This window comes from Formica exsecta, unplaced genomic scaffold, assembly GCF_003651465.1.
Source record: "Formica exsecta isolate Colony F162 unplaced genomic scaffold, ASM365146v1 scaffold15, whole genome shotgun sequence".
Lineage (NCBI taxonomy): Eukaryota > Metazoa > Arthropoda > Insecta > Hymenoptera > Formicidae > Formica > Formica exsecta.
Genome location: NW_021848825.1, coordinates 2,757,901 through 2,779,863, shown reverse-complemented (window position 1 = coordinate 2,779,863; position 21,963 = coordinate 2,757,901). Strand labels below are relative to the sequence as shown.

At 36.4% G+C, this 21,963-nt stretch overlaps 1 protein-coding gene and 3 non-coding genes across 4 annotated transcripts in view; all 4 read left to right on the top strand.

The window, feature by feature from the left end:
• Nucleotides 1-10,948: 10,948 nt before the first annotated feature.
• LOC115232875 lies at nucleotides 10,949-11,067 on the top strand. The gene has a single exon (XR_003883672.1). It is a non-coding gene; the product is annotated as a U4 spliceosomal RNA (small nuclear RNA).
• Nucleotides 11,068-11,623: 556 nt separating this feature from the next.
• Nucleotides 11,624-21,963, top strand: part of LOC115232741 (puratrophin-1-like) — a 244,851-nt gene continuing 234,511 nt past the window's right edge. Inside the window, exon 1 of the mRNA XM_029802803.1 lies at nucleotides 11,624-11,850. Within this exon, the coding sequence (XP_029658663.1) occupies nucleotides 11,716-11,850 (135 nt within the window). The 5' untranslated portion in view covers nucleotides 11,624-11,715. The remainder of the gene's footprint in view (nucleotides 11,851-21,963) is intronic.
• LOC115232873 lies at nucleotides 12,299-12,439 on the top strand. Its single transcript, XR_003883670.1, has one exon. It is a non-coding gene; the product is annotated as a U4 spliceosomal RNA (small nuclear RNA).
• LOC115232874 lies at nucleotides 14,345-14,485 on the top strand. Its single transcript, XR_003883671.1, has one exon. It is a non-coding gene; the product is annotated as a U4 spliceosomal RNA (small nuclear RNA).

Sequence of the window (21,963 nt, the reverse complement as noted above, 5' to 3'; positions counted from 1 at the left end):
ATAATAAAATTATAATTGCTCTGTCATATGTAGAATATTCTTATACAGAATTCATAATTTATGCTTATTAATTACATAGCTGTTTCTTAATATATTTAAAAAAATCTAAATTTATGTTTTGTTTAAAATTATGGAGCTTTCAAAATTGAAGGTCTTCCAAAAAATATGTTATACGTATACTATTACACGTCTTTATATGCTAGGCGCTATAAATGATTTTTTTTTTAATTATAGAATCCTAATGTAGGATTTAAACTGCATTCGGTCTGTCCGATGTACAGTATCCGATACTGAATAGAAAAATTTATTTCCGAGAAGCTAAGATATCGCTAACTAAAAAATTTCTTGGAGCGGCTTATATGTATACTATTACACGTCTTTATATGCTAGGCGCTATAAATGATCTTTTCGGCGAACTAGAAGATATGTATAAAAATTTTTTACCCAATTGCTAATCTTTTTTTTGTTTTTTACAAATCTCAGCGGATTATAACGCACGCAATACGTGATACTCATGATCTCAGATGCGCTCTCGCGAATATTCGCGGAGAACGGGACTGGCGTGGTTAACGTAGGAATGTTGCCAAAGAATCGTGGTAGGTGGAACGTCCTATGGGATGAGACGATAGCATGAAGACACCATAACGGTGCTTTGTACGAACCGATTGACAATGATTGAAGGCTGCGGGCCTCGTTCCGGACCGGGGTCTCAACCTTCGTGTAAACCATCGATATATATCTCCGCCGCTATATCTATATAGTTGATCTCCTTCTGCCTTAATCTCGCGAGTGCTTGAGCTCCGACGCCGACAACAGAAACGGGAAACGCCGGCCCACGCGTTCGATATCGCACGATTTCACGATCGTTCCGAGCGCGATGATACTACCTCCCATGGTGCGCTTCCGTTTCTCCGCATTCAATTTTTTGAACATATTTTTAAACATCTCTACTGCGCCGCGATTCCATATTGCATAGATTTCACCTTCGCTTTTAGCTTTTACCGGATTAAACACAGCAAATTTCATACTTATTTGGAGATGCGTTTATTTATAAGAGAGATGAGAAGAAAAGAATAGATTGTATGAATCTTTTACAACATTCGCTACGTAACAGTCGCTACGTAACAGTCAATTGGAACGAAAGTCGATAAGCATTGTTATCAGTGAACAATTCGATGCCGTGATATAGCCCAGTCACTTTAGATGAAAATCGAGCAAAACCTTGGAAAAAATGCAAGCTGAATTTTGACATAGACCTTTGTTTTTACATAAGATTGAAGGGGAAAAAAAGTTTTATATTTCCTTTGATTATTCAAATTAGATAATAGAACGGCGTGGTCCTTTGGCTGCGTCGTCGTCCTTCCGGTCCTCTGGCTGCTCGGGAGGGGGGATTGACTCCGGGCGAGGGTCGTTAACGGGCCTGGAATACTACAATTTTTCTATCGGGAATCGTTTGGTAGAATGGCGTCGGTCGTTTTACGGTATGTTCCCGTGTGGAACGTCGCATCGGACGGGGGTGGTAACGGGTGGCGGATAGTTCGATCTACATCCGACATATATCAGTCGGCGGTACCGGGCGACGATTTCGACGGGCGATGGGTGATCCGGTTTGTGCGCACCCCGTCGATTCTGCGGAAGGGTGTGTGTGTGGGAGGGCGTTTGGGAGATGGCGGAGTCTTCCGGTACTCCAGGTTAATCCTCTTCCTCGGCTGGTTCGTCGTCGGGTTCTGGGGCCGGTTTAGAAGATTAATATTTTAAACAACATTATGCTAATGCTTGCTGCTGTTATTGTTGTATCTTATACCATGATGTAATTGGGCGCGCGCGACTTCCTTCAGCATCCCTCGCACCGGCGTGACTTGTAGCGCAGCGCGACACAACATATCGTGAACATATACTGAAGATACTGAATATAATTAATAATATTATACCTATTCTCTCTCTCTCTCTCTCTCTCCTTTCTAAACACTATATGTATCTATTTTTTCTTCAATGATGATTATCGATCGTTGTTATTAGTTGTCGTCGTTATCTTCGTTATCAGCCTATTTAATCAGAATATTTTCATTTACATTGTCAATCTGGAATTAAACAAAATTATATATTGTGGTGGGACTTTGCCAAGCAAACTCAGCTGTCACCAATTTGGCTGTGCCCTTGGGTCATGATTTTATTATTCAGCGTTATTATTGCCGTAGCCTCGCGATTTTTTTTTGTTGTTATCGTCGAAGGTTCTGGAAGGTACGTGCCCGATACCGAAGTCCCCCTCGAACCCCATACCTCGCGGTTGGGTGGATCGAGAAGCTTGGCCCGCGGGGGAGCGGGACAGAGGGGGAGGGGGGCCAACGGGCGAAAGGCAGTATCCGCGTTTTTGGAATTGTAACAGCAGTTTCAATATGCAGTAAAAAGCATCAGGCATAACTTAAATTTGAAAAAAAGAACAACACAATAACTTTAACTTTACTTGTCGACTATTAGCGTTTGCGGAGGTATCTCATTGAGTTACGAAAATTAATCCAGTAAAATTAATATAAAAACTTTATAAAAATAAAATACCTCTGATAAAATTTTTTTTCACACAATTTGTTGTCATGTATGAATTGTTGGAATCTTGTATACGTGGAGCCAAATCTCATTAGATCTACGCTGCTGATGCTTATATTTCCAGTGAATTAGAATCTGAATAATTACTTCGTAAGGCAACCGCGTTATTGTAGCCATTGCAAAATAGTAAACATTGCGCAAAAGAGTTTACAACAAACGTTATTTAGTGGCTTTGTATCAATAATTTCACTAATATTATTAATTTTAAATTTATATTTATATTTATATTTTCTATTTCTATATATACAAATGTAAGCTCAAGAATTTGCTATAACTTTTTCGAGCCGTGGCCGTTATAACGACCGAACGTACGTAGTGCATTTCCACCCCGACATATTTTCTCGCACTCCGAAATCCCATGAGCGGACTCCAACCGAGCGAGGTGAAAACCTTCTATCTCAGCGAGGCCCCAACATATTGATTAGGTATCGGTATAAAACCGTCCTATTTTTTTAAAAACATACATATATACATATATTACTTCTTCATTCAAATTGGAAATATTATTTTCAATCCTTGCGTCTGTTGCGTCATTACCTTCATACCTTCCCTTTTAAAATATTTTTTGTTCGTTATTTTTAGCTATTATTGTATCAGCAATATTATTACGAATATTAAGCAAGCGATATAACGAAGAAATAAACTTGTGTTTAATATCTGTCCTCGCGATCAACAATTCCAGTCTTTTATTCTCCAGAAATCGAAAACAGCCGGTACGGTTCAAGCATTGGCCTATGTGATATAGAATTTTATACATAGAATTTTTTCTCACTATGACAAAGTCTATTCTATATAATGTATTTTCTCTGGAGACAAAATGTTAGTCTCTTTGCTTATGGTAGAACATTTTGCATTAGCATCGTGCGCACGTGAATACACGACAGTAAATCTGGGTTCTCTCCCATTCACGCGAGTAAATACATTAATAAACAACATGTGCCCATAAGGTAGAGACGACTAAAACCGGCACGTGAATCGCGGTTAATTTATATGTGGATTCAGACTGCGTTTCTATCCATACGAAACCCCTGCGGGAGACGTGCATCTCCCCTAACGAGTTCTTTATGCAATACTGCGTTACCCTTTTCTCATAAATTTCGGGTGATCAAATATTGGTACTGACGAGCCGACTCGTGTCGGTCTGTTATTATGATCGACACACCCCGTGGGACGATATCACGTGGTAGAACAAACATTATTGGCAATATTTGCCGACGCATTGTAATATGATGTATAATTTATGCTATTTACATATTTTTAAGATAATAATATTAATTTGCCGCAAAGAAAAACGGTTAGATTGGCATCTCAGACAGAATGAAATATATAATGATTTTTAATATATAGAGTATAGAATATTTTAGCCTGATGTCGCCCATTTTTGTTGGTCTAGCTACTTTCACTCCCTCTCTGTTCGCAAGTACCTCTTGCAATTTATTGGCAAAGGCGTCAGCTTTCGCTCTGCCATCTTCTCCAGCTATCTCATAAATGAGCGCGCCAGTGACCGCCCTTTTTGTGCGTAGGCCCTCTATTTTGAAGTCGGATAACTTAATTTTGTTCCGCGCTTCGAGTATCACCTCTTCATATTGCCCTGGTGGACAGGTGACCGTGACTGCCGCGGTTTTCGGCAGTTTTCGTGTTTTCACGTTGGTTTCCGATCTCTTCTGGTCCGGCTTTGTCTTATTTGTCACTGTTATACCAGCGGCAGGTTTGACAGAGCCGGGCTTGTTGGAGGTAATTAGCGAGTAGGTGGATTAATTCGTAGGCTTTCTTCAAATACCTGTGACATTAATATAGATATAGAATTCATATAAAATATATAGTATTTATCATTGTTGGATCATTTATTTCTTGTACTTAATCTTTATCTTTAAACTTCGTTAGATAAAATCGAAACCAAATCGTACAATCAAATTTAAGTAATGTTAATCTTATAAGTTTTATAAATTAATATTTATGGCATATTTTTATATGGCATATCTTTCTTTCTTTGTGCATTATGCATAATATACAGCAAAATTTCTTATTATTGTGTTGTTTAATATTATAGGATATCCGAGAAAATATCACTCATCACATAGCATCCATACAAGCAAGTCATAAGCATTCTCTATAAATTATTCATCCAATTTTATGTTAATCTTTTTTAATTATTTTCTCTGGATTGCCATTTTTTGTGTAAAAAGACTGTATGACAATCTCTTAATTTTCAACATTAATTATTATGGTAAATGAGCATTTTGAAATAAAATTGTATTGCAAATTTTACTTGAACTTAAATGGAGAATACTATTTGGGGGGCATTCTACACACAATAACAGTGCACAATAACACTTTTTATACATCTCGTACATACACGCCACATCCGGTTTCGCTCTCGATCACCTAGATCCCACGTGAAACCCTCGGCAGTGGTATGTGTTTCTCCGAAAATACAAGTTTCGCACGCTCTCAACATTTCGCGTTATTGTCCGCACGCACCATGAGGGCGGAAATACGTGGGCGATCGGGCGCACATATAATGGTTACATGTCGCGTCGTTTCCCCTTTGTCCCCTCCTCTTGTTTCTCGTGTGTCCTCGATAAACCTCAATGTTTATGCGGTGATGCAGCTCGATATAATGCACCCACATCGAACGTGAAGTGTCGCAAGACGACACTTGTTCACTTCAGTATTCGAATCTTGGTGGGAAAGTGATGCTGGGGAAGACAGTGCCAATAACGCAATATTTACATTTTGCAAAAGAGATTGCATCGCTTTTATCGGAGGTATGCGGAGAACTCGCCCAAAATGGAATTTTGTTAAAACACATTCAAGCACATACTCGTTTATGAATATATAAGTTATTTTTTAGGAATGCGCTTTCCCAGAATTATGCTTAATTCGAATTCTACAAAATAATGAGAGAAAGTATTCGTCAGATATCTCACGTACACTCGCATCGAACCGACATGTAATCATTACAACATGAACATTTGCATATCAAGTAAGATTTTAATTCCTTTGTGGCTTTCTTCTTCGTCATCACTTAGAATCTTTCGAGCATGTCTGCGACGTTTCAATTTTGTTACATTCGGGTCGCTATCTGCAGAAATATCTGTTGTGTTCTCTGCCATGGATAATTTTTCCATTGCTCTGGAAAAAGTATCTGCAACATTCGTAAGTTTCATAGTCAGCCTAAACAGAAAAGACATTTAAAAGATGTGGCTAAAATCTCAAGTCGGCAATTTCGTCGGCGTGTTCATAATGTTGTGACGGACATAATGGACAAAGTCAATTATGCAATTATTTATGAAAGTAAGATAATTTTTTATTGTAACAAATTCTTTTCTTATTGATACTATTAATATAATTTATATATTAATGTCTCGTAGTAATTAAAGATAAAATTAGATTTGCATTGTTCCATCTGTTTGTATGGGGAGAAAATGCATTATGCACATCCCACCGTTGTGATGGGGGCGTGTGGGATTTTCACCCACTAAAAACTCCCCCTCTCGCGGTTATATCAGACCCTTCCCTGTCGGAGCCCGCGGTTCCTGCTGGTGTATGACTTCTCAGGAGCCGACAGCCTTAACTTAACTCTCCCGTAATCCGCCGTTTCCCTCTTGGATCCCTTCACCTCCCTACCCCCCTTCCCCCGTAGCTCCTGCCCTGCCCTCCTGCCACCAACACCACGGCGCAACTAGGCATTTTTTCCTTTTTATCCTGGCATTGAGAAAGATAACTGTCAGTAACAAATTTTATGCGCGGTAGCCGTAATTCCATATCGTTAATCCATAATAATCGTGCTCGCTCAGAAATAATATCAATCCCACTGAAAAAAACCTCGCAAAGGTAAAAAAAAAAAAAAACGGATTTGCGAAACTGTTCGGTTCCTTGTCTCTATTGCTTCCGGTATTCAGACAAGTGTTGAAATCGTATGATTAATGTAGCGTAACGTTACATTTTCGCGATGAGCATCTGCGTTCTCCTCGTCCATCCTCGTCCTCCTGGCCATCGGAGATTGACCTCTCTTATTTATGATCGCATGACCTTCTACGCGTTTTCGCAAAATTCCTCTGTGTGCGCGATTAACTGATCAATTAAATTATCATCGCCATTATTTAACATAAAGAATTTATGCTATAATTATGAATATAGCCATATGGCTATAGCCAATTATAAACTAATTAAATTATAATAATGGTTATAGAACAATAAAAAAAAGAAAAAAAGGAAAATAAGAATTTATGCTATAATTATGAACATAGCCATATGGCTATAGCCAATTATAAACTAATTAAATTATAATAATGGTTATAGAACAATAAAAAAAAAAGAAAAAAAGGAAAAGAAGAATTTATGCTATAATTATGAATATAACCATATAGCTATAGCCAATTATAAACTAATTAAATTATAATAACGGCTATAGAATAATAAAAAAAAGGAAAAGAATGATAAATACCTTTGGATCTTTATCAACCATTTTTACACAGATTTACTTATCAACACAGATCAACTTATGTCACTTAGCTCCCACAGACAACCGGACCGAGATCAAGTTTAGTTGCCGGTAAGATGCGTATTCCTGGCCGGGAGGCGACGCCAATGTGCTTCCCTTCGATGCCTCGTTCTCCTTGTCTTCCTCTTCGCCCGAATCCGAGGATATTGTAATCTGTTGATATTTAAAAAAAGTCAGATTATTCATCCAATTTAATCAATTCTTAATATTATTACAATAGTAATAAAAAGAATATAAATAAACTTACCTCTCCCAAATCCCTGCGCCTCCTCCAAGATAGAATAGATTGCTTCGTTTGATCCGATGCTCTGCTTTTGATCATTTCCATGAGTTTGAACTGGGACAACCTTCGGATACCCATTAACTTGGCCTGAAAATAAAGATATTATTTTCAATGAGAAATGATAAATAAGTATATGGCAAACGTATAAATGTCTCTTCGGTGTTTCGTTCTTGTGGTCGTGATCGTCACCCGTCGTCCCCTCGAACGGCGTCAATGTGCTTCCCTTCGCCTCGTTCTTCTTGTGGCCGTGGTCGTCCCCTCGCCGGGCTGCGAGTTGCTAAAAAAAATGAGAATTTATAATAATTTTATCATTAATATACAAGTTTACAAGCAGCTTACCTCGCGCCAATTTCTGTCGCTTGGTGAAATTAACGGTAATGAAATTACTTGAGAAGTGGTCGGCTACTTGCCTAAATCAAAAAATTAAAATACATTTTTATCTAATCTTATTATTTGTGTATAGATTTAATTTAATAAATATCAAAGCTTACCTTTTTCTCTTTTGTGGTTTGTCTCGGTGTCTCGTTCTCTTTCTCTTTATCAGAATCTGAAGAGAGAAATATCTGTTGATTTAAAAAAAAAGTAAGATTAATCGGGGAATTTAATAAATTGTTAATGATTACAACAATAATAAAAATAATAATATAAATAAGCTTACCTCTTCCAGCTTACCCCTCCGCTTCTCCCAACAAGCGATAGATTTTTTTGTTTGATCCGACGATATTGCTCTGCCTCCTGTTTTTATCATCTCGATCAAACTAAATTGGGAGAGCCTCCTTACTCCTAATGCATTCGCCTGAAAAGAAAGATGATTTTCAATGAGAAATGATAAGTATATGGCAAACGTATAAATGTCTATAACGAGATATAAATGTACCTTCTTCAATTTAGTTTGTCCTGCCTTGCCGCCAACAACGATATAATGCACCCTGCCAGAAAGCTTGCAAACGGTGCGCCCACCATTGTCTGTTTTTAACTTACAGACTTCTGCTCTGGACATGTACTCCATCACTCCAGTGATAAAAAATGTTAGTCCACGCAGACTCTTTCTAGGATTCTGCAACAAAACAATGAAGCGGTCGATTCAAGATTTTTATTCATTTTTTCAAAACAGGATTTCTTACACCGTACATGCATTTCTTTACGAATGTAAGGGCCTGAGCACAGACTTTTGCATAAGCGCATAATCGTAAGTGTAAGGAAATTGATCGGTCCGTAAATACATATGCGTAAAGAAACGACCAATCAATTTCCTTATGCTTATGGTTATGCGCGCTTATGCAAAACTCTGTGCTCGGGCCCTAAACCTTACCTCTTTCGAGCCTGATTCTTTTTCTATATTTAAAATTTTGTCGAGGTTGGTCTGTCCCTTGGAAGCTAACGCTTCTGCGCCACTTACACCGGGCTTAGCTTCCTCCGGAACGTCTGAAAAATTTGCAAACAATCTTTATTAATATCCTCTTATCATCGTCAGAGCCAAACGAGACAATATATAACATCGTTATCCATGAGAATGTGCCATCCATTCCTCGAGTTTGGGGATTAGTGCCTTTAAAATACAACCACGTCTTAGAGCACCATTCCTAATGCTCACTTTTTTTTTATTTATGTATGTATGTCTTGGCTGTATCCACGTAGCACTTACACTTACTCGTGAAAACACGGTTAATTACGATTCGAGTTGAATACGCGATGATCGCACGGCTCTCCCAATCGCGGAATAATCGCATGCACAGCGTTTCGATAAAGATTTATCGAAATGAATAAATAAAGTCAATGAAAACTTCAATCTCATAAATAATCAATTTTCTCAAAAATCTTTTCTCTCTCTCTTTCACGTTATTCTTGGGAAATAATTTTAAAAAATTATAATACTTTTTAATATATATAAAAGAGAGAGAGAGAGAGAGATGCGACATTGCATCGACTCCGCGCGAATTAAAGTGCGTATAATGACGCGATACAGTTTTATGTAGTTTATCAAAAGTTAATTAATCGTTAATTTTGTAATAATCATAGAATTATGCTTCAATATTTGATGGGACATTAATATATGAATAAATCTTTCTCTTTTTTTTTTTTTTTAGTAGGCCGTAATAAAGATACAGCAAAACCATGGCGCAACTAGGCATTTTTTCCTTTTTATCCAGAGGGAGATAATTGTCAGTAACAGATTTTACGCGCGATAGCCGTGATTCCATAACGATATAAATGGATTCGCGAAACTGTTTGGTTCTTTGTCTCTATTGCTTCCAGTATTCGGACAAGTGTTGAAATCGTATGACTAATGTAACGTTACATTTTCGCGATGCGATTCGATGTCGATATTAAATAACTGTCTAGAACCTGACTTTCATCTGATGGTGCTTCACCACAAGCCGCATCAACATTCATGCGTCTATCATGCAGTGCCCGGGCTATCCGAGAACCCGAGCGCGTGTGGTCATTTATTCATTTTTCATTCCATATTAATGGGATTTTTTAATTTGCAATTACAAGCGTTTTAAATAAAGCAAAAAATAATTGCGATGGGTTAATATTTCTCTATCTATGATTTCTTATTTGGCTAAAACAAGTTTTTTTTCAAGAATTCTGATTAATATTCTTTAAATAGAGTTATAAAAATTTTGAATTTTGCAACACGTTAAATAAATATTTGATGTGTTTTACGTAATTCATATTCAATTTATCAGACATTTCGAGGAATCTTTTACGTGAGTTTTTTTATATACTTTTTATCTGGCAAAGTTTATCATGTTTTTTACCAATACTTCACATAATATTACTTGTTTTAATTGATAAATATTCTAAAGTATTCTAATTATTTTAAATTAATTCTTTTTAATTATTAATAAAAGTTAGAAATTTTTTTAAATTGCACACTACGCTTTATTATTGTTATTTTATAGGATCGTGGAGATTTCGCTTCCCTGGTCCGGAATTTGCTCGGACCGATTTATGGCGACAGTGTTATGGATTTACTGATAAGACAAGCACGGGATATCCTGGTTTGCGCTTATCATGGTAACTTGGAGAACTTTGTCCGGGCTTATCTGTCACCTGCTGCAGCTTTACTAGCGGAAGTCAAGAGTATAGTCTCCGAAACGGTGAGTTACTTTTTCTTAAATTTCTTTTAATGCAGAGAGTTTTCTCCTTTTTTTTGATAAATGATCTTTAAATTTATTTTAATGCGCTAATGATACAATTATATGTTGTAAACTACAATTTTTAATATAATTTTGATATTGGAACAAAATTTGTTTAGACACAGAATTATTTAGTAAAACAAAATTTTCTTTGTGTCTATTACTAAATATGACTGCATTGTTTACATATATATAATGAAATAACTCAGTTATTGATTAGAGTGTAATTTGCAAGTTATAAGTTGCGAGAAAACTTGCGAATGTAACACGTAATAAAAATAGAATGAATAGAGCGTATATATAAGCTTCGAGCGAGCTTCGCTAGATGGCAAGAGCAGGTAGATATTTTCTCGTAATCGAAATCCAACCAAGATTACTATATCTTGCCTGACTTTAGTGCTTCACATCAGCTTTGCGCAGTGGCGATATCGTAACCAATGAGGTTCTACCGAGGTGCGATTATTGCTAGTTGAAAACTTTTACCAATGACTAATGTAACGTTACATTTTCGCGATGCGATTCGATGTCGATATTAAATAACTGTCTAGAACCTGACTTTCATCTGATGGTGCTTCACCACAAGCCGCATCAACATTCATGCGTCTATCATGCAGTGCCCGGGCTATCCGAGAACCCGAGCGTGTGGTCATTTATTCATTTTTCATTCCATATTAATGGGATTTTTTAATTTGCAATTACAAGCGTTTTAAATAAAGCAAAAAATAATTGCGATGGGTTAATATTTCTCTATCTATGATTTCTTATTTGGCTAAAACAAGTTTTTTTTCAAGAATTCTGATTAATATTCTTTAAATAGAGTTATAAAAATTTTGAATTTTGCAACACGTTAAATAAATATTTGATGTGTTTTACGTAATTCATATTCAATTTATCAGACATTTCGAGGAATCTTTTACGTGAGTTTTTTTATATACTTTATCTGGCAAAGTTTATCATGTTTTTTACCAATACTCTTCACATAATATTACTTGTTTTAATTGATAAATATTCTAAAGTATTCTAATTATTTTAAATTAATTCTTTTTAATTATTAATAAAAGTTAGAAATTTTTTTAAATTGCACACTACGCTTTATTATTGTTATTTTATAGGATCGTGGAGATTTCGCTTCCCTGGTCCGGAATTTGCTCGGACCGATTTATGGCGACAGTGTTATGGATTTACTGATAAGACAAGCACGGGATATCCTGGTTTGCGCTTATCATGGTAACTTGGAGAACTTTGTCCGGGCTTATCTGTCACCTGCTGCAGCTTTACTAGCGGAAGTCAAGAGTATAGTCTCCGAAACGGTGAGTTACTTTTTCTTAAATTTCTTTTAATGCAGAGAGTTTTCTCCTTTTTTTTTGATAAATGATCTTTAAATTTATTTTAATGCGCTAATGATACAATTATATGTTGTAAACTACAATTTTTAATATAATTTTGATATTGGAACAAAATTTGTTTAGACACAGAATTATTTAGTAAAACATTTTTTTCTTTGTGTCTATTACTAAATATGACTGCATTGTTTACATATATATAATGAAATAACTCAGTTATTGATTAGAGTGTAATTTGCAAGTTATAAGTTGCGAGAAAACTTGCGAATGTAACACGTAATAAAAATAGAATGAATAGAGCGTATATATAAGCTTCGAGCGAGCTTCGCTAGATGGCAAGAGCAGGTAGATATTTTCTCGTAATCGAAATCCAACCAAGATTACTATATCTTGCCTGACTTTAGTGCTTCACATCAGCTTTGCGCAGTGGCGATATCGTAACCAATGAGGTTCTACCGAGGTGCGATTATTGCTAGTTGAAAACTTTTACCAATACCCCGCCATGACGATGTGAAATATCATCGGCTAAGGCAATTTTTGAAAACCCCTACGGGGGTTGTAAGTTTAATCAAAACATAAAGTTTTTATCATAGGAAAATTAAGCATAAAATTATATTATTTGTAATATAACGAAAAAATGCGATATCAGTTGATTAGAATATTATATATAAGATTAGAGTATTAATTTTAATCAATCACATTTAATAATCTTACATTGCAATTATTATTAAATAAATTTTCTTTGCTCAAATTGAACAAGTATTATAAAATATGAAAAAAGTATAAAAGAATGTAATATGATAAAATCTAAATTTTAGAAAGATTGTTTAGTTTTTATTACATATTTTTTCATAATAGCAATCATGAAATGATATTAACAATAGATAATGATAAAGACTAGTTGCTACTATTCTAATGAATTTTATACAATATACTAAGTTTACCAAATATATGTCGAATAATTCGAATTTCAAATAATTTATTCTCGTGGAACGAATGGGGCGAGGATATTTTTATAACTTGGCGATCGGGCATTTAAATCCATCTCATTGACCCCCGATTTCTCTTTACGGGGAAGATTCTCATTATCCATCTTCATCGTATGGCCGCATACCAACTGTGTCATTAGACCGAGCGGCTCTCACAAAGGCCAAGCGAAATCTCTCGCGTGGCGTGCAAGATACGAAAAATATACACGCGTGTGCGTTCGTGCCACTGTCGTTCCGTAATGGGTCGGGGTCGACGTTTAGGGGCTATCGACCGTGCGATTTCCGTTGAACCGGCAACCTAAATAGTAGGCCGTTTGTGCAATCGTCAACATGCACACTGTCGGCTAGAGGCTGCATGCTCGGAGGACGAATGATGGCGCGATTAACCTATTTACGTATCGATCGACGAGACCTTTTATTCGCCTCGTTCCGGCGAACCTTTTATTCGCCTCGTTGCAGCGCGTGCACTGTCCGCAATCGTCGAAGAGGACATTCTATTATATCCGTAGTAAATAGATAGAAATTTTTTTAGACTTTTCATATTTATTTTTATGTTTTAATATACTTCTTGATACTTTCCAAATTGAGACAAATTAAATTAAATAAGAGAATATTTAACTAGTTTGACCGATTGAGTATACCAAAGTTACTGATATGATTAAGTTTCGGTAGCTATGTCTTGTCCCATGTACAGCGATGTCGTAATCGGATAAACAGCGTTCACAGAGAGACAAGAAATAACTTTTACTCTCGGATGTGGCGAACCGTAAGCCATTGTTCCTCGGGTATTGCTACGAGAATCAATAGTGGTTCGCAGTGATCTTATATGCGAATGATATACAATTTAATTCCCGTCGCTCTCGCGCAGTATACTCCTCATAATTCTCTCGCGTAACGTCGCGCCTTAGTATAAATTATACGAGATTATGGCGCGAGCCGTACACCGTATCGAGATTCATATTTTATCGGTGATTCGAGAAATAGCCATAACATAGTGTTGCATGCGGAAGTTGAATATTAAGCTCCCCGTTTCAACACTTCTATAATCATTTTGCACGAAATGTGATTTTTCATAAGACTTTCATCCTCCATCGTGTAATAATCTGCTCTGACATTAATTTAAATCCGAGATTAATTTTATATACATTCACCTCGTGTTCCTATATACCGTCAAATATTATTGAAGCTGCCTCTATATCTCGCTGTCCATTTCCGTTTAATACAGTAATTAATTTTAATATAGTATAATATAATATATTTAATATAATATATATTTAATATAGTAATTACGATCGCAAGTTATAAGTTGCGAGAAAACTTGCGAATGTAACACGTAATAAAAATAGAATGAATAGAGCGTATATATAAGCTTCGAGCGAGCTTCGCTAGATGGCAAGAGCAGGTAGATATTTTCTCGTAATCGAAATCCAACCAAGATTACTATATCTTGCCTGACTTTAGTGCTTCACATCAGCTTTGCGCAGTGGCGATATCGTAACCAATGAGGTTCTACCGAGGTGCGATTATTGCTAGTTGAAAACTTTTACCAATCCCCCGCCATGACGATGTGAAATATCATCGGCTAAGGCAATTTTTGAAAACCCCTACGGGGGTTGTAAGTTTAATCAAAACATAAAGTTTTTATCATAGGAAAATTAAGCATAAAATTATATTATTTGTAATATAACGAAAAAATGCGATATCAGTTGATTAGAATATTATATATAAGATTAGAGTATTAATTTTAATCGCATGATGATGTTTTTATTTAATTTTTATAATTAATCTTTATTATTTAATATAATATATATTTAATATAGTAATTACGATCACCTGTGTATCTGGATATCCATGAATGTCTGGTATAAGAATAGTCTTCAAGCTTTAACAATAAATGGAGACGTTGTTGTTTTGACCAATATTTATGATATGGACGTACAGGGGCAAAGCCGTGCCTATGGTAGTAGGCTGACGGCTATATTGGAGCGAGGAGGGTGCATTGCTATGTGGAGGATGGGAAGGTAGGGGCCTTTCTGTGTAATCAGGTCGTCGCCGTGCTGTCTGGTGAGGTTGTTAGATTCAAAACCGGCGTTACTGGAGACACGCTGTTCCCGATGTAGCTTCCGTCATAGATTGAGAACTCGTGGAAGAAATATGGTCGAGATATTCCTTAATTACCTTTTTTTTTTATTACAAATGCACTTTATTGTTTTGATACATCTAATTTCGGAAAGAGTTTTTGTCGGCAACACGCATCACGCATCCGTTACAATTGTAGCCGTGCAACGGAAGTCGTTAGTACGGAAGACAGGGCGCGCGCGAAAAGCGGGACCCACATCTGTCCGCGAGACTTTTAATTGCATAATTTGCGGCATAACTTACGCGCCGACAACGCCGTTCGCTCGTTTTATTTCGAAGCTTATCTTTCGCTTCCACGTGCCCTAAAACTTGCGGCGGAGTAATTAAAAGTCCGCCGTCGTCAATCAGAAGCTCTTCTACCGAGGGGCACCTCGCCTCGCCTCGCATCGCGCTACGAAAGTTCGAAGTTTCTGTAGGCTTTCGCGCTCGCGAAAGTTCCCCAAATGAGCACTTTGAAAATGAGCCTTACGGGTCGAAGCTTACGAGCCGTTTATAACGGTGGAGCGAGCTTTTCGCGGGGAGGGATATCGTTCTTTCATCAGGTTAACGTCCGCTAATGAACGATGTTATTTTTAAATAACGTTTTGAATGAAGAACTCCGGAAACGAAAATTCTATGACAAGTTGCAAACGATTAACTTTGATTTATTTATTATACACTCTATTATATACCTTGCCTTTTTGTTTCGATTTAATTAAATATCATTAAGGATCTTTAAATTACGCAAATATTGATTGAAATAAAATTTAAGCTTTTGAGAGTTTCTTGCATTGAAATAAGCAAATTAATTCTAAAACAATTTCGAGAAAATTGAATAATTAATATAAACAAATAAATGTCTTTTTTAATTTTTAAAATTGATCTGAAAAATAAATGGCATAAGTAATCATAAAGGTAACTATATAACTCTACATAAAAACAAATAGAGAATGTATGTAGCATCGGCGTAGTACGTGTGAGATAAGTACGATAATAAATAATATCCCTCTCAAAGATTGACGATAACCCGCAATCTCAAATTACGCGTTCGTCCCGGTGATTATAATACGGTCTATTAGTGTGGCAATTGCAAAATACGATAAAGCAGATGTAGACGGTGCACTATTAGCGCAACTCTCTCTTTCTCACGTTGTGTACTATCAGCGAAATTATATTTCCCTTCATAAATCGATCTTCACTAAAATTAAGTTTTACGCGCGAGAAAGGTGCTCGTGTACGAATGTCTACGATATATTCCGTGCATCTTGAAAGTCGCTCCTTCAAGCATTTTTCAATAGTAAAGAGAGACATCGCGTACATATAAACTGTTGAATGTTATATACTTGTAGATTTAAAAGAGACACACGTATCTATCAACTTTCAAGCTGCGTTTATAAATTTATTTCTCTTATAATATTAATTCTTGAACAAAAGTATAGCTAAAAATTTCATATGAGAAAGAAATGGGTCCTTAGTGGTTATATAAACATATTAAATGAGAGATGATTAAAATTAAGATAAATAATAAAATATTTTTTAGATTGATTTTACTTTAATAGATTTTACTTTAGTAGATTTTACTTTAATAAATCAGAAAATTGCGAAAAACTGATAATGAATCTTCCGACATTTTTACTATGAAACTATTGACTATAAATGTCTCAAAGTATCTACATTTCGAAATTCTTAATCGTCTGTGATAATCCGTATTCGCAGCCTAATTGGTTCGCCGAGAGAGACTCGCGTAGCGATCGTGGGTACTCGAGAACGATCTCACGTCTTCTGTGCGCGCGTTTTCGACGGAAACGGATCCGCGGTGAGCGCTTTTAAAGTGCCCCGGCACGGCTATTTGTCTTCGTTTTACCGCGTTCACGCACTGATAGGCGGCATCATTAATCATATTGCCGTGGCACGATTCGCGCATCCACTTCGCTCGTGTCGATACGCGTTATTATTGCATGCGCCGCCGTGAACGCGAACTCGAGCGAGCGCTGACGCGCGATGGATTAATTGCGTATCACGTCGTCATAGCGATTATAATATCTCGGTGCTGGCCGGCTGGCTCGCGCACGGCCCTCGGGAGATATTCTGGCAGTTGTACGAATAATAAATTTAATTCGCCGGCATGCACCATGACGATCGGTCGTCGTTGAAGCCGATGACATATTCTTCCTCTTTCTCATGCGCAATTTGACCCCTCAGCCGGAAAATTGATTCACTTTCGAATTAAAGCACGATAACGAAGACGCGTGTTTTGACATTTACCGCATCTATCTATTTCAATATTCTCAATTTCCTTTGCGGCTTCTTTCTATGTACATAGATCCTGCCGATTTTAACAATTTCTTCTGCATTAGATTTATGCTGCAATTTCAGCTGATTTCGTATTGAGCCTGATTATGTCGTTGTTTGTTAAATAATTATTTTCAAGTTTTAGTTATTGACGAGTTAAATAAATTACAAAATCTGTTACATTTCGCGAATGTCAACAAATAATTTTTTCATCGATCTTATCTCTAGTTGTAAACACTAATGCAATGTACAATATACATAGCTTTATGTGTTATATATAATTTATGTATTATATATAATGTGGATTAATTTAAAAAGATTTATTTTAAATTCATAATTTTATCGAAATTTCTGCGTTGATTAAAACCGTGCTTTATATAATAAATATTATATTATTAAGCACGGTCTCTTAATCCATTCTCACTTTAGTTGCGATATCGATAATAGTTAAAATATGAGATTCATGACAGATGATTGTTATATATACATTTTCAATTATCGAGAGTAATATTAAAATTTTGTAAAGCTTATCATGACAAACTTGCCATATTATATTTCGTTGCATTAATTATATTTTATTTTTATCATGACACATTTTCGTAAATTTCAGAATTAGAAAAGTGTCATAAAATCAATAACATATTTTCTAAATTTTCTATAAGTATCTGTCGTGTATCGTATAGCGTTGATATTAAACATAGATTTATTAATTCATAATCTTGCCGATCTCTTTATGATGAAAATGATCTAAATATTTCTCACCGTAAAGGAAGACATAACTTTTTACGGTTGTTTGCCTTTGCTTACGACAGGTTAGGCGTGAGTTAGCTGCTCTAACGAGAACGTATCGCCCGTAAAGTCACATCGTAAAGAAGTGGCAGTCGTTTAATAATTATTCAAAGTTCACGGTTCCGTGGCAATCGATACTACGCGCAGCGTTGCTAAAACAACAACTGCGGCGCATGTTCGGGTCGTCGCACCTTCCGATCTTAAAATTCTCTTCCTGCTCTTGCTATTTTTCCTTTGTTGGGGATGAGACTCGATATTTACATCATCATATGGTAGCGAAAATTTTTTTTTCCGTGTAGGTTTCACAGCTTTAAGTCAAAGTTTTATATTTTTCTACTTTGATAGCTTTCTAGAGATATTTTGAATTATTCTTGGATTTAGAAATATCACTCATTACAAGTTTACTATAAAATTTGTCGAGTTTGCTACAACGATTTGAATGCCTCTTAAAATATCAGTGTAAATTATTGGCAATTAATTCTCCGTAATCTCTGAAAAAGATGGATGAAATATATAATGATAAAAATTGATTGCTAATGTTTTCCGTTATGCAATGTAAATTCTTCCGAATGCATGTCAAAGCACGTTAAACACGCGCGATATATGAAATATTTTAATTCTTTCATCAAATAATCGATTCCATTAAAAACTCAAAAAAAGTAAAAATTTGTTTGTTTATTATTAAACAACGTGACGATACTCGGTACCGTCACGTTACCTCAACATTGCAACGCACTTGTGCCGCCAATGACTGCGGCGGCGTTGAATAATAGGTCCGGGACACAGATTGATTCGAGTTGCGTGCAGCGAGCAGCATGATTCGTTCGGCGGAGAAAAAAAAAGTCGATACTAATTTTCATAAATCAAATCGGTCTACGAATGAAATTCGAATGTGCGCGGCATGTGTTTCACTTTTCGACCGATTTATCTCCCGGTCGCGGGCGCGAACAAATACACCGTGAAAAGCGTGACTCCGACGCGATCGAGACGCCATGTAGAAAATCTCGACGCGCGCGTGAAAATCATCCGGCGATCGAGCGGCGGCGGTGTCGGCTACGCGTATGTTACACTTTCTCCATTGACAGCCATAGATTCCACACGCCCACGCCAACTGTGTCATTATTTCTCCAATTACAACTTTCGTTGCGCGGCGCAGCTCATGAGAACTCGATTCCGCGATGTCGAATAAATTCTCGATCGATTAGCACGCAACGCGTAGAAGATTGTTCGTCATGTGAACGAATTATTTCCATATACAGGAAGTGCATATGTGGCCAATGAGAGATGTATGTATAACGCGAAGAAAATATATTTGCTTATGCGTATCTAGTGTTGCACGCCTTTCTATCCAACATTGTCATCAAAGTTGCGGTAGCGATACATATATATGTCTCGGCGGGACGGAGCGGGAATAATAAAAAATCCGACAAGCCGTCGATAAACTGATTTTCGCACGATAAGGCGTAATCATGTATATAGCGCGGATAATTTCGCTCGCTCGCACGCGTGTGCTGCAATACGCTCTCGCGTCATTACGCGGCGTCGTTCGCGCATATGCGAGATAAATTCGAGATACTCAATCTCCTTGACAATCAATCAGAGCGGGAACTACTGCTACGCTTTCACTGTGAGCGCGCCGCTCGGTTCCTCTCTTCATCGGTGTGTTCATATCACATATATATTTCTCGCCCGCTCACAGGCGCTTCCCCATCGATCGCGGCCGATACGAAAAATCGACAAATCCATTACCGCCGCTATTTGATTTTCCCATCATTTTTTCACCTACATCCCGACAGAGATGCTGACCGCTTTTTTGTAACCGACGCTCACATCAAACGGTGAGATATAATCGACGATAAATTAGTCTGAGGCTTTGAGAAACATTAGAAGGAAGAATTTATTGCCCTCTAGTAAAAAGATACCGCGCAATATCGATTTAATTACTTCACTGATGATCCCAGTTTTATTGCCGCATTATTTTATCTCGATTTATGACATTCGGGAAAAAGGTGTAACGTATTTGGATTGATGCTGATACAGGAAGGCGCGTAGGACAGATTATAGGCTGCCCTAGATTAATTATGGTAAAAAAATATAATAGTGTTATATTTTGCGTGGGCAGCAGATTATCATTGGCTCGTTATTTATCTTTTAATCGATAATAATAAATCAATACGTGTTTTATCTTCTAAACTAAAAAAAAAATTCTATCTATCGATACTCTGCTAAATTTCTACGCGGTTCTCTTAATTTCTTTCTGCATAATACAGTATTAATAGTATTAATAATTATATTTTAATATAAGTATTGTATTTTTCCATGTTCGTGCTGTAAAGACATGCGAGGCACAGCCTAGCACAAAGTTGCACCGAGCTTACCTCTGTCTATTCATTTATTCCATTTATATCGTTTCGTAAAAAGTTGGAAAGTTTGGCGTGTCGCCGTGCATGTAAAATTAGGACTCGAAATATATACAGCCTGAAATAAGAATTATTTATAGCGGCAATAAAATTTTATTCTTAGCCTCTTACTCACTTATATTATCTAATCGTTAATTTTGCCTAGCAGTATCTCATGTGTATTCTCGTGTCGACTAAAATGTATTTTACTGAAAGTATATTTCGGCTTATTTACAGCATCTAGGGCACATTTATCTTATGACCGCTGCTTCCTCTACGATAGAGAATGTAGGATGTAGGAGGTTTTCTCACATTGTACATATTAAATTTATTGAGAGTATGAAGATTGTATATTCTTTTTTTTTTTTTTAGTAGAACTTTCCATAGCGATTTTTCCGATGTCTTATTTCTGCCGTTTTAAATTCTACGCGAAGAAAATTATTTCACTTATTTTTATTTAAAAAATAAGATAAGATTTATATTTTATTTATCGTCTCGCAAATATCCTGAAGCCTTTCATATTACATGGAGCATTTAAAGCTTGTACGATAGGCCGGGACGCAGGTTTCATTGTTCTCTCTTCTCTCTATCACGAAAAGGGGCGGAGGTAATCTACATTAGACCGGAATAATGGAAAATTGTTCCGGCTACCCGGGCTCCGCCGGATCTCGGGATACTCCTAAAGCCTCCGGCATCCGTTATGTAGCGGAAGAACGAGGTTAGGCTAGGTGACCGTCTGCTGTCCTGGCGACGGGGTGAACGGAGGTTACTACCCTTCCAGACGCAAGCGTACTCTGAGCTCATTTTTCACAGTCGCCTCGCCACTTTCTCCATTACCGATAATGCGGCACCGACCGCCCTTTCTGGTACTTTTGGTCAAAAATGCATTTCTAAAGATGGAACATGAAAGATACACTATTAATTCTCTTATGCCATTAAACGCCCGTCCTATCTGTAAAATGTGCTACACAATAAATCTTAGAAATTCTTGTGCAATCTTATATTGTGTAAACTGGTAAATGCATTCAGTCAGCATTTATCTCTTGCACTTTATTCGTTTAAAAATTAATTAAATTTTATATTATTAGGAAGAGAATGAATGGGTGGATTATTGATTATGCTCTTAAGAAGCGTAACTTATTGCTAATCAAAACAATACAAACAAAGACACGTTTGATTCAAACTTTAATCAATTTATAAAATTTTGTTTACAATCAGATTATAATATCATTATTATTATTACACACATATATATATTATGATATTACTTTGCTATATTTATATACTGCCTGTTCATGTTTTATAATTATAAAAGTTTGATATTAATCTTTTTCATTTCTCTGTCACATTTCTCTGATTTATTTCTAAAATAGCTCCATTTTTTATTATAAGAAGCCCAATTAAAGTTTCTCTCTTCTTTCTAGTTTATAGAATAAAATAAAAAATTTTAAAATAATGATAAGAATTAATTGTATATTAATTTTAATTTTCTG